The sequence below is a fragment of the Falco rusticolus genome, chromosome 1, assembly GCF_015220075.1.
Source record: "Falco rusticolus isolate bFalRus1 chromosome 1, bFalRus1.pri, whole genome shotgun sequence".
Lineage (NCBI taxonomy): Eukaryota > Metazoa > Chordata > Aves > Falconiformes > Falconidae > Falco > Falco rusticolus.
In genome coordinates, this window is record NC_051187.1 from 91,578,095 (window position 1) to 91,593,073 (window position 14,979).

A 14,979-nucleotide genomic window follows, 5' to 3' on the forward strand; every position below is an offset into this window, starting at 1 on the left:
GTCTGACGGCGGCAGATTCGGTTGGGAGCTGCGGCGGGCCGGCGGGCTCCTGAGCGGAGACGGTGGGGCACCCACTGGCCCGGGCGGCGGCTGGCGCGGGTGAGCGTCAGGATCTTTCTTGGGGCAGGGGCTTGTTCCCCCTTAGGGGCGGGCTGTGCGGGACGGCCCCGAGCCCAGGGCCCTCCCTCGCCTCAAGGACGGCGAGCCCTGCGGCCGAGCGGGGGAGGCCCGGTCTCCGCCTGGCATAGGTGGGGGCAAGGAAGGGCGGGCAGGGAGCTGGGCCCGGTCCTGCTTTTGCCAGTTCTCCTCAGGTCGCTGGTGCGGCTCTGGGAGTGCAGCCGGCCTTGCCCCTGGCAGGGCCGCGGATTTTTCTTCTGTTTCGGTGGCGCCCAGGGCAACCGGCCTGCGACGCGCAATTCCTTCGCGGGCTTCGCGAACTTGTGGTTCAGTTGTTCGCAAGTACCTTGTGTGCTTCTGGTGTGTCTGTTGCAGCTGGCACGACAGCGAAACGCAGTATTTGTCCTTGACGTTTTTGTATCTCTGCATAATGCGTGACTTCCTCTCCTGCTCCCTACCTCATGTAACAGAAGAGTCATATAATACCATTAGAAAAAATCAAGTCTCTTTTTGTTAGACATTTCAAAGACAGGGTTTACAGTGTTAAGATACTTTGTAAATTGCATGGGTTTGAGATTGTTTTTTTTACATTCATTAGTTCTTTGAATACCGTATGCAATTTTGAGAGTTGTTCTTTAAACTGCTTGCAGTTCTATGTTATCATCTCTTAAAACTTAATTATATATGATTTTATTTTGGATAGCCAATGTTCTGTAACTGTTCTGTCATCCCTGAATTCCTACAGGCAAAAGCTATGTGCAACTTACTACTGTTCACCTCCCTAAGATGTTAAAAGTATTTTCTACTTACTTTGTTATTTTTTTGATCTCTTGACCTATTCTGTTTGTATTGACAGTAGTTGCCAGTTTTTACATCCAGAGGTCTGGTGTAGAAAGGATTGTTGATACTTTGGGAAGCAGCCTGTATGATTAGATTAATTCCTATGAGAGAGTCTTCTGTAAGTATTTGCGTTGCAGATTAGAGCTTCAGTTTTATGTCAGACTCCTTGAGACTTGTCTTTGAGATCTGATTAAATTGGCAAAACCATAGGATGGATCCTCTGTAAGGTAATGCAGGAAGAATAGCTGCTTCAGTGTCTAATACTTGAGGTTAAATTTTCCCAGCCTTTAATGCTGAGTGTTGTGTACTTATAACTAGCATGACTAATAACCCGTAGTAATAATTAAAGAGGAAGAACCTGATAATTAAATAGGAAGAAAATACTTTAACAAGGACAGAACACAAGTGAAGATCTTCATCTTTTGAAGACTTCTGATTTAAATACCAGAGGCACAAGGAGAAAAAAACCCAGACCATTGTGAGTGCAAGCTTTAACTGTTGGTGTTTTTTTGTTGTTTTGGATTATTTTTTTTTAATTACTCTAAGTGAAGTGTGTGGTCAAGAAGTTCCTTTCAAGAAGACTCGTTGCTTTAGTGAGTAGGACCAAATAACAAAGCTCAAACTGGAGTACCCATTGGAATTGATTTCTGACAAGGCTAGGCATAATCTCTTTGGAGTATTTGGTCTTTTGGTCTGAATCTCATATGTCAGCAAGAGAAATGATAAAAAGTTCCGTATTTTGAGGGTATCTTTTCATGTATGGCAATGCCTGTTTACTGCTCAGGTTGGTAGGCTTCAAATTATTTGTTCTCTGGCAAGAAAAATTCAGTGAAGACAGTGACAGGCAATTATCTTCCAGGTTCTTTCTGTTCTAGGGCTTTATACTGGAATAATTACTTTTACTGGGGCTTTTGGGGAAGTACTGTAGAGGATTATGCCAGTCACAAGCAGTTCTCAAGGATGTGTGAGGAAGGAGAACTGTTTGTGTGAAGTGTCAACTTTATGTACTTCTGTACTTCAACTTTGTCTATGCCCCCCCCTCCTTTTTTTCATTGTGTTTTCTCAAAACCATTCAAAAACCTGAGTTTGGCAGTTTTCTAATACACTTTCTCAAGTTCTGTCAGTCTGTCCAGATTGCTAAGATGCAAGTAATTTGTTTTCCATTGTGACCTAAGAAGCTGGGCTATCATCCTGTCTGGGTTGTAGAAGAGCTTATATTGGTTGCTTATAAAAAACGGTTGCAAGATACAGTAAACAGTACTTGTATGCTCTCTTTAAATATAAATGTATTTTGAAGCAATGGAGTGAGGGACAAGGTTCTTTAAGGTAATTAGTAGTACTGATACTTGAAGGTACAGCTTCAGGTGTTTCATTTTCATGAGCCAGGTGGAGTTGCCAGTATTTTTAGAGCTTTTATGGCAATCCCCCATCCCCCACCCCCATTTGAGAACTGACTAATCAGTTCTGTTTGGTAAAATGTATTAAAAGTGTGAGTTTCCTGTACTTACCCCTTTGACAGATCTAAAACCTGATTTGAATGGTGATTTCATGCTTTACTGACTCCTTTTTGTTACCTTTTTTTCCTCTCTTTTTTTCCCCCTTCCTATAGTTTTTTTTCTTGCAGTCTTCAGTGTCCCTGTGGGATAGTCCTGCAGAGCAAAAGGCACCTTTTTGTAGTTTGCACAGTCATTAGATGAATCCCTTTATTCTGTGAAGCAAAGCCCACAGCAAATTAAAAGCAGATTCTCAACTTGTGTGTTACAATGTAGAAGTTAAACTGGGATCTTTTTGTTATAATCTCAATAAACTTGCATCTGTTTTGAAGTATCTAGGCAGTCTGTTACCCCCTTCCCCCTGAACAATTTTAGGTGTATTTAATGGATCATCTAAATAGGGAAGTATTGTCTGTGATGAGTTGCTAGTCCTGTCTTCTGATGTTTACATGTCCAAACATTGTTCTTTTGGCCAGTGAGCTTGGGGCCAGGTGAATAAAAGAATAAGAAGCATTCTAAGCTGAAGAATGCAAAAGGTTTTCACTTCTGGTGGGGTTTCTGCTCCTTTGAAACAGCAAAGTAACTTTTTTTCACTCAGTGGATTTGGCCAGTCCTAAATTCTTATTATGCTTTCAGGTATCTTTATCTTCAGAGGTCTTTGATGGTTGATCAGATTGAGGATTACTATTTGATTCTATTTAGAATGAATGAAGATGATGACTGATATCAGTTGGTATGGAGCCGTAGCTCTGTGCTGTATTGTAACACTTAAGGAATAGTAGTGTCTAGAAAAGAAGAGCAAATCCCTTTGAATTTCAGTGATAATTCTATTGCATTTTATAATTTTTGTGTACATTTTTTTTTATTTTTAAGGAGGACAGTGTGTACTATATGACATTTATTTCATAATCTGAAAGAAGAATAGCATTTGGAATAATGGCAACAGGAGACCTAAAAGGAAGTTTAAGAAAAATTGAACAAGGACTTCGCTTGTTAAATTATCCAAGAGATGTGGATTACACAGTGTAAGTGGCAGTGTGAATAGATTTGTCCTAATACATGATGACAGCAAGATGTGTAAAGATATGTATAAATATTAGTGTTGCACCTAGTGATGAGCAAGCAGACCGTATGTCTGGGGGAAGTTGAGGTTCGATACGTGTGAACTGGAAGATAAAAGGATACAGTTTTGCTGTTCTGAGCAATCCTTAGAGTAATCCTGAAGTGTACCATTATCTTGCTCTTTCTTCTGCTTTTTTTTCTTTGATTAATCTCTCATCTCTCAACTTTCTAATTTCTTTGAAAGTACTAGCAAAAGAAAATTTCATTCTGTAAAGATTAAAAAATGTTGAATGTTGAGGTGGAAATACTGGTGGGCTTTAGACCTGACTTAAAATTATATGATGGTCACAAAAACGTTGTTTTGAGCGTTTTACATGCTGAAAGATATGTCTGGGGGAAAAAATGCCTTAAAATGAAGGAGATACTTGGTTGTAACTTGCTGACTATGTTAAAACACCTTTCAAGTTAAATGTGTGAATTCAGGTAATGAAAGGCTTTTGTTATCTTCTGCTGTGTAAAATACTTTTGTTTTTCAATAGGTTAGTAAAGGGTGATGCAGCTGCATTTTTACCTATCATCAGCTATTGTTTTACATCTTTTTCAACTTACATAGCAGAGCTTTTGGTAAAGTGCAATGTGGAACTCACAGCAAAGAGTGACTTGCGTTTTATTGAAGCTATTTATAAGGTATTTATCTTTATGTTCTTTGCAGAAGAGATAGAGTTTTGAATATGGCCTCATAAAAATGAAACATCTGAGTTTTACTATGAAGCGAAAATTTTTGGCAATGAATGTGAATTGTGATTCTATTAGAATTGAAGATGAGTAGTAAGTCATTGTGTGGCAAGTCTTCATTTAGATTTTCATGAAAATAAGTTTGGGTGTTATTAGCCAAATCTCAGATTTGAGGCAGTTGCAGAAAAAGTAATATTGTTTCATGTAGTTTTGCAGAATATCGAAATACCTATTATATAATAGGTTTTATAGTAGTGGCATTAGAAGAAATCATAACCAGCAAAAAATCACATAATTATGATGAAAGCACAATTAAGAAATACAGCTATTTTAAAACACCATGCCATATTAATATATAAAGTCCAATACTTAATTTATAAGTTGGAATAAAATTATTAATGGAATGAAAATAATTTTGAGCTATCCTAAAAAATATACATAAGTACATTTTTGTAATTGTGGCTTGATGTATTAATGAATACTATCTTATTCAGGCTAGTTTTTCATCTGAGGACAGAGGCTTTTCTACAAAGAGACTTTGTGGGAGCCTTACTTAGCACTCTGACGCATTTGCCAAAATTGATAAACTTTTTATTGTGTGTTCGTTTTAAAAAGTTTTTGTTTAACTTTTTTCATATTAATGTCTACAGTCATGTATTTAATGAATCTCAAGACTGAGTTAAATTTTACAAGAGTGATGTGAATGAAATGTTTCTGGAAGAGGCATGTTTCAGGTCTAGTTAGAAGAAACAGCTGAGAATATATAAAACAAATGAGAAAAAGTTTAACTGCTGAAGTGCAGAATGAAATAAACAATTGTAGAAAATAAGAATCTGAGCATGCCATTTCTACAGCAAATTGCGCAATCGTTTTGAAAGTGAAATAAAATCTTATTTTATTGCAGCTTCTTCGAGATCAATTTCAATATAAACCAATTTTAACAAAACAACAGTTTCTTCAGTTTGGCTTTGCGGAAAGAAAGATGCAGATTGTTTGTGACATTATCAACTGTGTGGTGAAAAAACATAAGGAATTAAGTAACTCAAATAAGGTACTGATTAAATGGTAACTTTATTGTAAGGTTTCTTTTGACATACTTGATGCTGCAGGTAGAAGATGAAGACCAGTTTGTTTGAAGATGCAGCATTGCTGATGGTCAAAATTGGGGGAAAATTAGTATGAAGTTCCATTGTAAGATGCTGGAGTGCTATCAGGTATACAAAAGACATGAAGCTGCTGATGCTTTGTAGTATTAAAACAGAAAACATTAGAATGAAGATAAAGCTGGTACTTGGTATCTTTACAGTAAGTGATGCTTTTTCTTTTACACTTCTCAACACAGTGAATGTGTAACTCAATAGACTTAGCAGGTAGATGTAAAAACAAAGCAAAACTGATGTTGAAATTCTGGTAACATCTAATTTAAACATGACACGTTTCAGTGGTGTACGATTTAAATCATTATTTTCAGTAGTCAAATTTGTTTTACATTAAAGCATAATTTTTTCAGTGTATGCTGTGTATCTGTGCTTTAATAAAAGGAATTTTCAGTTCATATTTAACATAATTTTGTTTCATTTGCATTTATAATTGTAATTTCTGTGTTTGTCACTTTTGGGGGCATAGCTACATTTTTTGGGGTGTGTTTGCTTGTCATTTAACTCTGCTGCAAGTTGTCTTTTCTGTTTATGACCGACTTTGATGCAGCCTTGCATAGGCATTAATGAGTGTATGAATATGGCGTTCACTTCCAAATATTTTCTCTGTAAATTTGGGTTGTACTTATTTTTTTATTTAGACATCACTGTACTGCAGAGGTTTAAATGTGTTTGTGTGTGTGCCATGTAATCTTCCTGCTTGTTAGTGATGTCAGATAATGGAGTGTGTCATCCCATTCCCATGTTCTGTGTGTGTCCTGGAAAATATTCCGGTGTTAGAAGCATAATATTTTCTCCTTTTCACTTCAAAGGTTAAATTGCAAACGAGGAAGAAACTCAGATCTGTTAAATGTGAAGTATGGTCAAATTATGGTAATGTCCTTGCTGATCCTAGTGGCAGTGGTCTGAATTCCAAACAGGTACAATCATAGTTTTATGTTGTATTATGTCTAAAGGTTAATCTAATCTGCAGCAAGTCAGGTTCTTTCTGGAATGTGTTTTCATTTAGGTTTTTATGCTTGTTCAGACCAGAGTTGTTGTTTGTTAGTTTTTGGTTTTCTTTAATTTACTTTTTTCCCCAAAGTGTGGTTGACTGAAATAAGCGCTCAAACAGAGAGGATGTTGCTTCTTTGTTTACTGAGTAGTTGATCTCAAAAGTTTTGGTGGTAATGATCTAGTACCGTTGTTTGCCATTAGAATTCTACCAAGTTGAGGAACAGCAATGATGATGCAATTGGAAAAAGGATATGCATCTAGTTTGGAGACTGAAGTGTGTTTGGCCTAACATTGCACTGTTTTCAACATAGCTTTGTATGTATGTAACATTCCTCTTGGCTTCAGTTTTATGAGAGTAACACTTCATCCTATGCATTATGCTACTTTTTGCCTGTGGAGGAGACACCTCTCCTAATATTTTATGCTAAAAGAGTGTAAAGCAAAGTTGTACAAAACTTATAGGACTGTGACTGCCCATAAAATGTTGGTGATTTCTATTTAGAAGGAAAATACTGCCTTTAGCAGTGAAGAAAACTTCACAGAAAAGGTATTTGGAATGACTTATCTGGCACTTCTGGTTGTGGAGTGGTAGAACCAAATGGGGATATATGTGAGCATATTAAGAATTCCCTAGAAAGACAAGTGTTTCAGCTTCACTAAAGTGTCTGGGAATCTGTAAATATTAAGATGTCGCACAAATCTAGCAATTGTGGGTTCATAATCATTAGGTAATATATTTTGTTTTGTGGCAGGTAGTGATCATAGGACTTGATCCACCTGGAAGGAAAGGCAAAATTTGTCTGTTTTCTCTAAGGGAAACATTCAAAGGAAACAAAATGTGTAGCTAGTAGTGCTATTTTGCTGACAGTTGTCAAGGAAAAAGAGTTCTGATCTTCCTAGTTAAACTTCTTTTTCTAAACATTCAAGTGGTGATTTTGATGTTGGAACTGTCTATACATATGTTAATACATACAGCGAGATTCATACCTCCTAATCAACACTTTGCATCCAGTTGGTATAATTTAGTCAGATTTAAATAAATAAATAAATGCATACTAAAATGATAGGTCTTTTGTGTCAGTTACTTGGCAGATGAATTGAAATGTTCTTGTAATAATAACACTGGTAACTTATTTTTTTTTAACATACTCAAAAAGAAGCCTCAAGTAGAACGGCACTCAGGAAATGAAGTTAATTGTGACCTTAACCCACTACCCCTTCCAGCACAGGGATGTAATGAAGAAGAATCGTACCTTGATAACGATGTTGTGGAAGTCAAATGTGAACAAGTAAGAACTTTTATTTTAAGATGCTGTCTGTATGTATTAACTTTTCTTACAGGACTTTTCTAAAGGGATAAAGGTTTTGACAAGGTATCTGGATGGTCTTGAAGTATAACGAGTAGATATCTATCAAATAGATGGAAAAAGTTAAAGTCAGTTAAATTGTACTGTCCTTTCAAGAGCCAATACTGTGAATAGTTTCTTTTAAAAGCTGAGTTCCATGAATGGGCATATTGTGGCAATTCTGAAAGAAAAATAATTTTCTAATGTAGCAGCACATGGTTACTGAACTTGAGGAAGATTCTGCTTAATTTTATTGATCAAATCATGAATTATATCTGTTTTGAAATTAGAGGACGTGTGTTCCATATTTTCAGGTAATAGAAGATAATACTCAGATTGAGTTCCTGAAGAGTCAGCTTGCTGATTGCCAGGAAAAACTTCATAAGCTAGATTGGATGGAAGGTAAACTACATGTTTTAGAAGAGAAACTGAAAGGAAAGGTGATCATAGATGAGAAGGACTGGAATAACTTGTTGAGTCGAGTTTTGCTTCTTGAAACAGAATTGTTGTTGCAATCCAAAAAGGTATGTTAACTTCCGTTTTTCTTCTATAACAAAAATTGCTCAACACAATGTTGTCAGCCTGTTTCTGCTCTTCCTGCCTCCTGATGTGTGCTTCTTCATTATTTTCAAAGACGTCATATGAAGGGGCTGTTTATGGAGTTGGTATTTTTTTCTTAACTGTTGTGTTGCTTTCTCATGCTCTATGAAGCAAAGCCGTCCATTGGAAATTGTTTTCTTGCAGGAACAGAAGGTATAGCTAAACCTGTTTTCATTAGTAATGACTGTGTGTGTTTTTATTTCTCAGTGAATTTGTAGAAGGAAGCTTTTGAAGAGTCTTAATCATGCTGTCTTTGAAAGCTTAATATTTTTGTAGCTAAGAGTTTCATCATGCTAGTGACACATTTAAGGGTTTTCTTATTCTGGTCTACATTATTCTGGCCTGCATTATTCTGTTTTTCTTTTAATGGCCTGCAAATGGTTGCTGTTGATACAGCTGAATATCTATTTGTTAATTCTCCAAACTCTAATCAGGTACAGATACTCCCTTTGGAAGATTGTCTTCAGTCTGTATAACTCATGTTGACAAAAGTAGATGGCTTGCTCGATGGAATATACGAGGTTAATGGAGAAGTTAATTCTTGATTTAGTTTGTGGCTCTTTGAAATGTCTAGCCTGATTGATGGTCTTTCTCCTTTTTGCACCCCCACTCCCTACTTTTTATTTCTTGTCCATGGTGTTCACTGCATTTTTAAATGTGTGAAAGTGCTATAGTTGTGATGTGGCTATGTTTGGCATATTTGTCAGAGTAAATCAAGTATTTTGTTGTGTTAAGACTTATTTTTTGTGCTGTTGAAAGGTCCCTGTATGCACATTATATAATTTCATATAGGTACGCATGTAAGTACATGAGTACTTGAGATGCAGTGAACCATAGCATCAATTTTGTGATCACATGCTTAATTGCAAAGTGTATTTGCATATGTATCTCCTGTATCCTTCAGACACTGTCAGATGCTTTCCAGAAGCTAAAAACCCATGTGGAAAATAGTTGATCAGTGTTGCATTTTTATTTGTAGTTGCAAAAATGTTAAATTTACTTGTAAGCAGGAGTTCTGTGTGCATTGCTGGCCCTGCAAATTTGAAAATGTTGCTAATACTTATATAAAGACATGTTTTTGTTTTTTGTTTTTCCTGTGTGCCTTGAAAGTGTGCTAGTTACGCGAAGTCTTGAAGAAGTGTTTGGATTGATCACTAGGTTGTTTCTAAAGGCTGTAGCTCAAACTGTAAGGACCTACATTCTCAATTGCTTTTTTTCTTTTTTTCAAACACACTTTGAGGTCAGTAATGGCTCAAGTGATTTACCCTTTGAAATCAATTTCTTATGGATATTGTAATTTAACTATCAGTAGACATATGTCCAAATAACACCACCAATGATAATGTTTTCTTCTGCTAGTATTCAGCTGAACAGCCACAGACAGTTTTGGTCCTGTTTCAAGTGTATTCTCTTTAAAAGGTGTTGCATTTATGCTGGTAGCAGCATGGGAAAGCTTATGTTTCAGCCTAGGCTTGTTCTTTTATTTCTGTAAATCTGTTTTATTATCACTTCAGTAACATGTTTATTGCATAAGCTTTGGAATAGTATTTGGGTAATATTTGGAAAATACTTAACATTAATATTACTAAAGAATTTCCAGTAAGATAATTATATTTCTGTACTGCATGTTACTGAAATAAGTAATCTGCAGAAACATATTTGAATGTAATTTGTGTGTGGCATTGTTGCTTGTCTCTTTCTCAAAGCAAATAAGCTCTCTTTTATCCTTAAAATAATCTTGAAAACCCTAATTTTTTTCCAATAGGCATTTGAAAATTGCCGAGAAATAACCCTTTGGGCCAGAGAATTGCTGTTTTTTTGTTTCATGAAATTCGATCCAAGTTGTGCTTCACAGATATAGAAGCAATTCAGAATTACTCTTGGAATTTTTCAGGGAACTTTTGACATCTAGCCAGCGTAGCAGGAACACGCTTTGAGATGTGTCTTGCACTGCTGCCAAAGTAGCAGTAGTTGTGCATTTAGCTCTGCGAAAGTCTGAAAGCTACCAAATCCATTTTAATGAAAGGAACCGAGCAGAAGTAGTCAGTGCAGGTATCTGTTTCTGTATTAATTTTTTTAGAGGTATTAATTACTACAGTTTTTTCCAGCTTCTTCCCACATAATATGTGTTTCTCCCTCATTCACTTGTTTGGGCATAATATTCCCCGTTAACTGATACAGTTACTCCAGTATATAAAGTGCTATAATTTACCAAAGGCTGAGATTCAAATCATAATGATGACTAGTTGGCGAAAAATGTCTAGGTGTTAAGTGTTGGATTTCTTTTATTTTGAAATTAGGAGATTGTACTAGAAAACATTATTGTTAGTACAATGTTAATTCTGATTCCTGGTTTATGAACAACCTTCTATAAGCTAGATGGAGTTAAACGGAGAACTTTTCTTAAAAGAGCCCCGTCTCATTTAGAAGCCTCAGAAACTAGCTTAAAATAGACTCTTGAATTCTATGCATTTAAGTGGAATGAATTTCAGTTCATTTATAGGCTGATTTTTTTAGGACTGAGGAGCTGCATTTCTGAGTATCAACCAGAAGTAGAAGGTACAATTATTTTGCTAAGGTAACGGCAGTCAATGTCAAGATGTAAGTGTTAGCCCAGCCAAGAACAGTCTGATTGTTCATTCTACTCATACTGACGTTATATGTACTGTCCTTGGACCTGGTTTTGGCCTGTTCATGAACAGCAATATTGATGCTTGTTGAAAAAGCGCCCGTGAATTAGACTAGGTTTTTAATGCAGTGTATGTGTGTACATGTTGGATGTTTTAGTCCTATAAAGACACTTGTGCGGTGCCAACATATCTGGATGGTGTAGCAAATACACGCATAGCTAGTACTTAAATATACTTTTGTTCAGTCAAAAGATGACTTAGGGTATATGGCTAAAATGCAGTAAACTTATATTTCAGAGAGACTTACCTACAGAGGTCAGCAACATCGGCCAAGAATGTACTGCTGGTAGGATTCCAGTTTCTGCTGGTGAGTATTATTGGTTTTCTTTAATTGACATCATATATTAAAAATTCTTGCAGATGTTGACTAAAATAGTGTTTTTTAAGTAGACAATTGCAATTTTGTGACTTAGGAATTTAAATGCATGCTGCAAATTAGAAGTTAACCTGCTAGTCACTTCATGTTTGTAATTTATTCTTCGGAAGCTTTATTTACTGAAATAGTTTTTAAAGCATTAGTGAAAATATAGTGTAGTAATTAATGTTTACAAATAACTACTAAAAATCTCAAAGATGCGAATTTAAAGTACTTTAGCTAAAGCTGTGAAAAAGCAATGTTATCTGTGCTTTAAAGTAGCTATAATGCTTTAAAAATAAGCTGCTTATTTGTAAGCACAAAAAATTATATTGCTGCAATGGGTTTGTTATAATTCAAATAGTGTCATATTTATGATTTTTTTTTGCTTTTATAATGGGGCTCAGGACGAATCAGGTCTTTCTCATTCATAATCCATGTTATTTTTCAAATCACTGCTGAATATTCTCTATAGTTTCATCCCTTTTGAAGCAGTTAGCAGGCATCCAACTAGCATGTTTACTAAACTTTCTTATTTTGAAGAGCAAGACAAAATCTTTTTTTTTCTATTTCCAACTTCATTTTGATAATGTACAAGAAGTAAATAGGACAGCCTTAAGTGGGAAAGAAATTAAAAATATTCCCCAGGCCATAAGTAATTCTGTCTTTCTCAGTCGGTGGTAGCTCTTTAGCCCTTGCGTTGCATCATTCTCTTTAGTAATTTGGCCTGTTTTCCCTATGGCAGCTGTTATTCCTACCACCAGTAGTAAGGAGGGTATTCAGTTTCCCATTCTCACTTACTAGGTTCGTCCAGTGCTGGGCTCTTGCATTGACATTAAAAGGGAATCTCAGTAATGCAGTTTCTGTGGAAATTAGGAAGGTAGTTTCTCGGTTATGTTGAAGTTTGTTTTAATTATGAAGTCTCAGAAATGGGACCTTTTTACAGACCTTAGACAGCTTGCTGCATGTTTACTTCCTTTCATATATTTAGTGGTATGTTACTGACACTTGAGGACTTTATAGTTAGCAAGGAGGCTGGTGGTATTTAATAGAATTTTCATATTTTCAGACTTCTAGAATTCTGAATTTGTTACTCCTATTTTTCTAAAATATGATTCAGGAAATTTTAGGCCGGTCTTAACTTTTCTGTCTGAGACGTACAGTACTTGGAATGCTTTGGTGCTTATTTTGGTTGTAGTGCTCTTCAGGAGTGACAGCTATACAGAAGAAACATTTTTTAATTGTATTTTATTAAAAATAATTTAATATTATTTTAATTAGAGTAGTGTAGCTAAACATGTTCCACAGGTATGATCTGTATATGATGGCCTTACTAAAAATAAGCGTAAGGGAACACTTTTTTTCCTAAATACTGATTTCTCTTCCTGACAATAGTATTCTAAAATTGCAGAGTATCAAAACCTTCGCAATGTAAAAGAAAAGTTTTTCCGCTGAATGGATGCTAAACCTATACCAACAGGAAGAAAGCTAGGGAAACAGCAAGAGGCTGGTACAAATTTTAAGCTAAGCAAGGAGGTGATTTTGTTTATATTTCTACTGCTTATAAGATGGGTTACTTAGCACAAATTAAAGACATGTTTGAACTGCAATAAATATAATATAAACTATTCAAAATTACTATTAAATGTTTGACCCAGTAATTAGGCTTAAGTCTTAAGTGTTGGTTTTACTGTAATCAGGATAAAGGTAGAATTCCTAGTAATCTTTTTTTGAGTTTGTCTGTGTGTTATACACAGTATACTGCACTTACCTTGTTTTAAGAAAATGAGAAACTTATTTTGGATCCTCACCAGTGGCTTTTTTTTTCCCCCCTTTCTAAACAATACATTCTCTTCCATTATTACATACTGTAAATCAAGCTATTTGATAGCTGACCTTGCAATAAGAGAGTGAAAAGACAAAGGTGACATGAAAATGAGTATTTCTCCATAGATACAGAGAGGAAGGAGGACATGCCAGAGAGCCTTCATCAGTTGCCTGGATACAGTTCACTGTTATCCCCAAACCCATCTCCCAAAGCCATGACCATTAATTCTCAATGTCTGACAATTTCAAAGGTAAGTAAAATGCTTAGCTGATTTCGTTTGTGAGGTCAAGAGAACAAGTAAGCATTAGTTTTAATTGTATATGCTAGTGAAAAACAAGGAAACTGTGCAAAACTACATCTAGGTCTGTCTCATAAAAATCCTTTTGATATGTAAACAGTGCTTAAAGTCACATTTTCTCTATGGATTTTTGGGCTGAAAGTCCATTTGAAGAATGTTAGCTTTGAAGAATTCACTAACTTTGTTGCTTTTAAATTGCAGGAGACAACAAGACAAAGAATGGAAAGGATAAGTAAAATGTAAGTAATAGGAAAGGGCAGCAGGAATTCATTTCCCAGGAGGGAGTTGTACTGGACTGAGGCATTATAGAGAACATACATATGTGTTCCAAACCTCAAAGGTCTCTACATCAGGTGTGGCATTTCCTTATGACTCCACTGGATAATAAATCCACTTACAGTTCTGTATTTGTGGGATGAGTCACTGTTTTGGTTTCTAAAAAGCAATAGAAAGCATTCTTAATTATTAACTAGATATTAAAGAGTGTTTAGAATCTGGTTGGTAAGGAATAGGAGTATTATTTACTTTCTGATAGGAATTCCCTGGAACTTCCAACTTTTCATCCTGAAAAATAACTACAATATCTTAACTCTCTTTTTTAGTATTTAAGGAAAAGTAAAACCAATTTCAGCCTAAGCATTGTGATAACTGTATTAAGGTATATTTGATGCTAGTTCTGAGATCCGTTACAAAAATTTTTTTTTTGTTTGAAATCTTTTTATTATACTTGAAGAGAAAACATTGCTGTGTAATGTTTCTTTAGCAAGAGATTTCTATAAGTGCCTGAACTGAAAAAAGCTGTAGCCTTTTTTGTGATGAAATTTTATTGTATGGGTTAGTTCTTTATGTATATTTAAGGTTTGTTGATATGTGGTAGGCATTTAAAATACAAAACCAATTGCAGAGGAAAAGGGGAGATGAGAGGAAACTTCAGGTTTCTTGCTGCTTGGTAGTATTTTGGATTCATTTGAGAGTTAAAGGCAGGTCAGTTATTTCCTACCACATTTTAGTAAGTGTGTGTGTAAACAAAATTTATTTTCAGAATTGAAGAAACCTCAGAATTGTTGAAAACATCAAGCAACACCACTTGAGAAGACCTGAAAGCACAGGTCTTCAGACCTGGTCTCTGTAGACTTGTGGATATCAGAACTAATATGTATGTTTGTACAGCATTAAATTTTTAAGATGTCAAATTTGTAATAAATTTTGAACAAATATTTTTCTAATGCATCTGTGTGTTGATTTTCCTCCCCTGGCCCCAATTTTTGGTTTCAAAAATTGTTCAAATAGCTTCCTCCCTGCACATCCCCCCCCGCCCCCCCTCCACCTTTGTAAAGTGAAGTCATTACAGCAGTGTATTTTTGTGTTGACATTTGTTAGCAGTGTGCTAAGCAATACGTTTTTTAGAGTGCAGGCTTGAGGACCGTGGTTTACATCCTGTTGGAAACGTTCCAGCTGGGAC

The 14,979-nt window shown here is 35.8% G+C and overlaps 1 protein-coding gene across 3 annotated transcripts; it reads left to right on the forward strand.

Annotated features, from left to right (window-relative positions):
• The first annotated feature begins 4 nt into the window (after positions 1 to 4).
• On the forward strand, positions 5 to 14,743 carry CEP44 (centrosomal protein 44). Of its 3 annotated transcripts, none has more exons than XM_037389872.1 (11): positions 5 to 99; positions 3,332 to 3,475; positions 4,052 to 4,199; positions 5,152 to 5,298; positions 6,217 to 6,324; positions 7,558 to 7,689; positions 8,061 to 8,270; positions 11,274 to 11,343; positions 13,345 to 13,469; positions 13,719 to 13,756; positions 14,560 to 14,743. In XM_037389872.1, exons 2-11 carry the CDS (start codon positions 3,387 to 3,389, stop codon positions 14,606 to 14,608), a joined length of 1,116 nt encoding a protein of 371 aa, XP_037245769.1. In that variant the 5' UTR covers positions 5 to 99; positions 3,332 to 3,386; the 3' UTR covers positions 14,609 to 14,743. The 3 variants fall into 3 exon arrangements, with proteins under 3 accessions (XP_037245769.1, XP_037245760.1, XP_037245777.1); XM_037389863.1 differs by having other exon boundaries at positions 79 to 99; positions 3,324 to 3,475; XM_037389880.1 differs by lacking the exon at positions 5 to 99 and having other exon boundaries at positions 4,057 to 4,199.
• Positions 14,744 to 14,979: the final 236 nt, after the last annotated feature.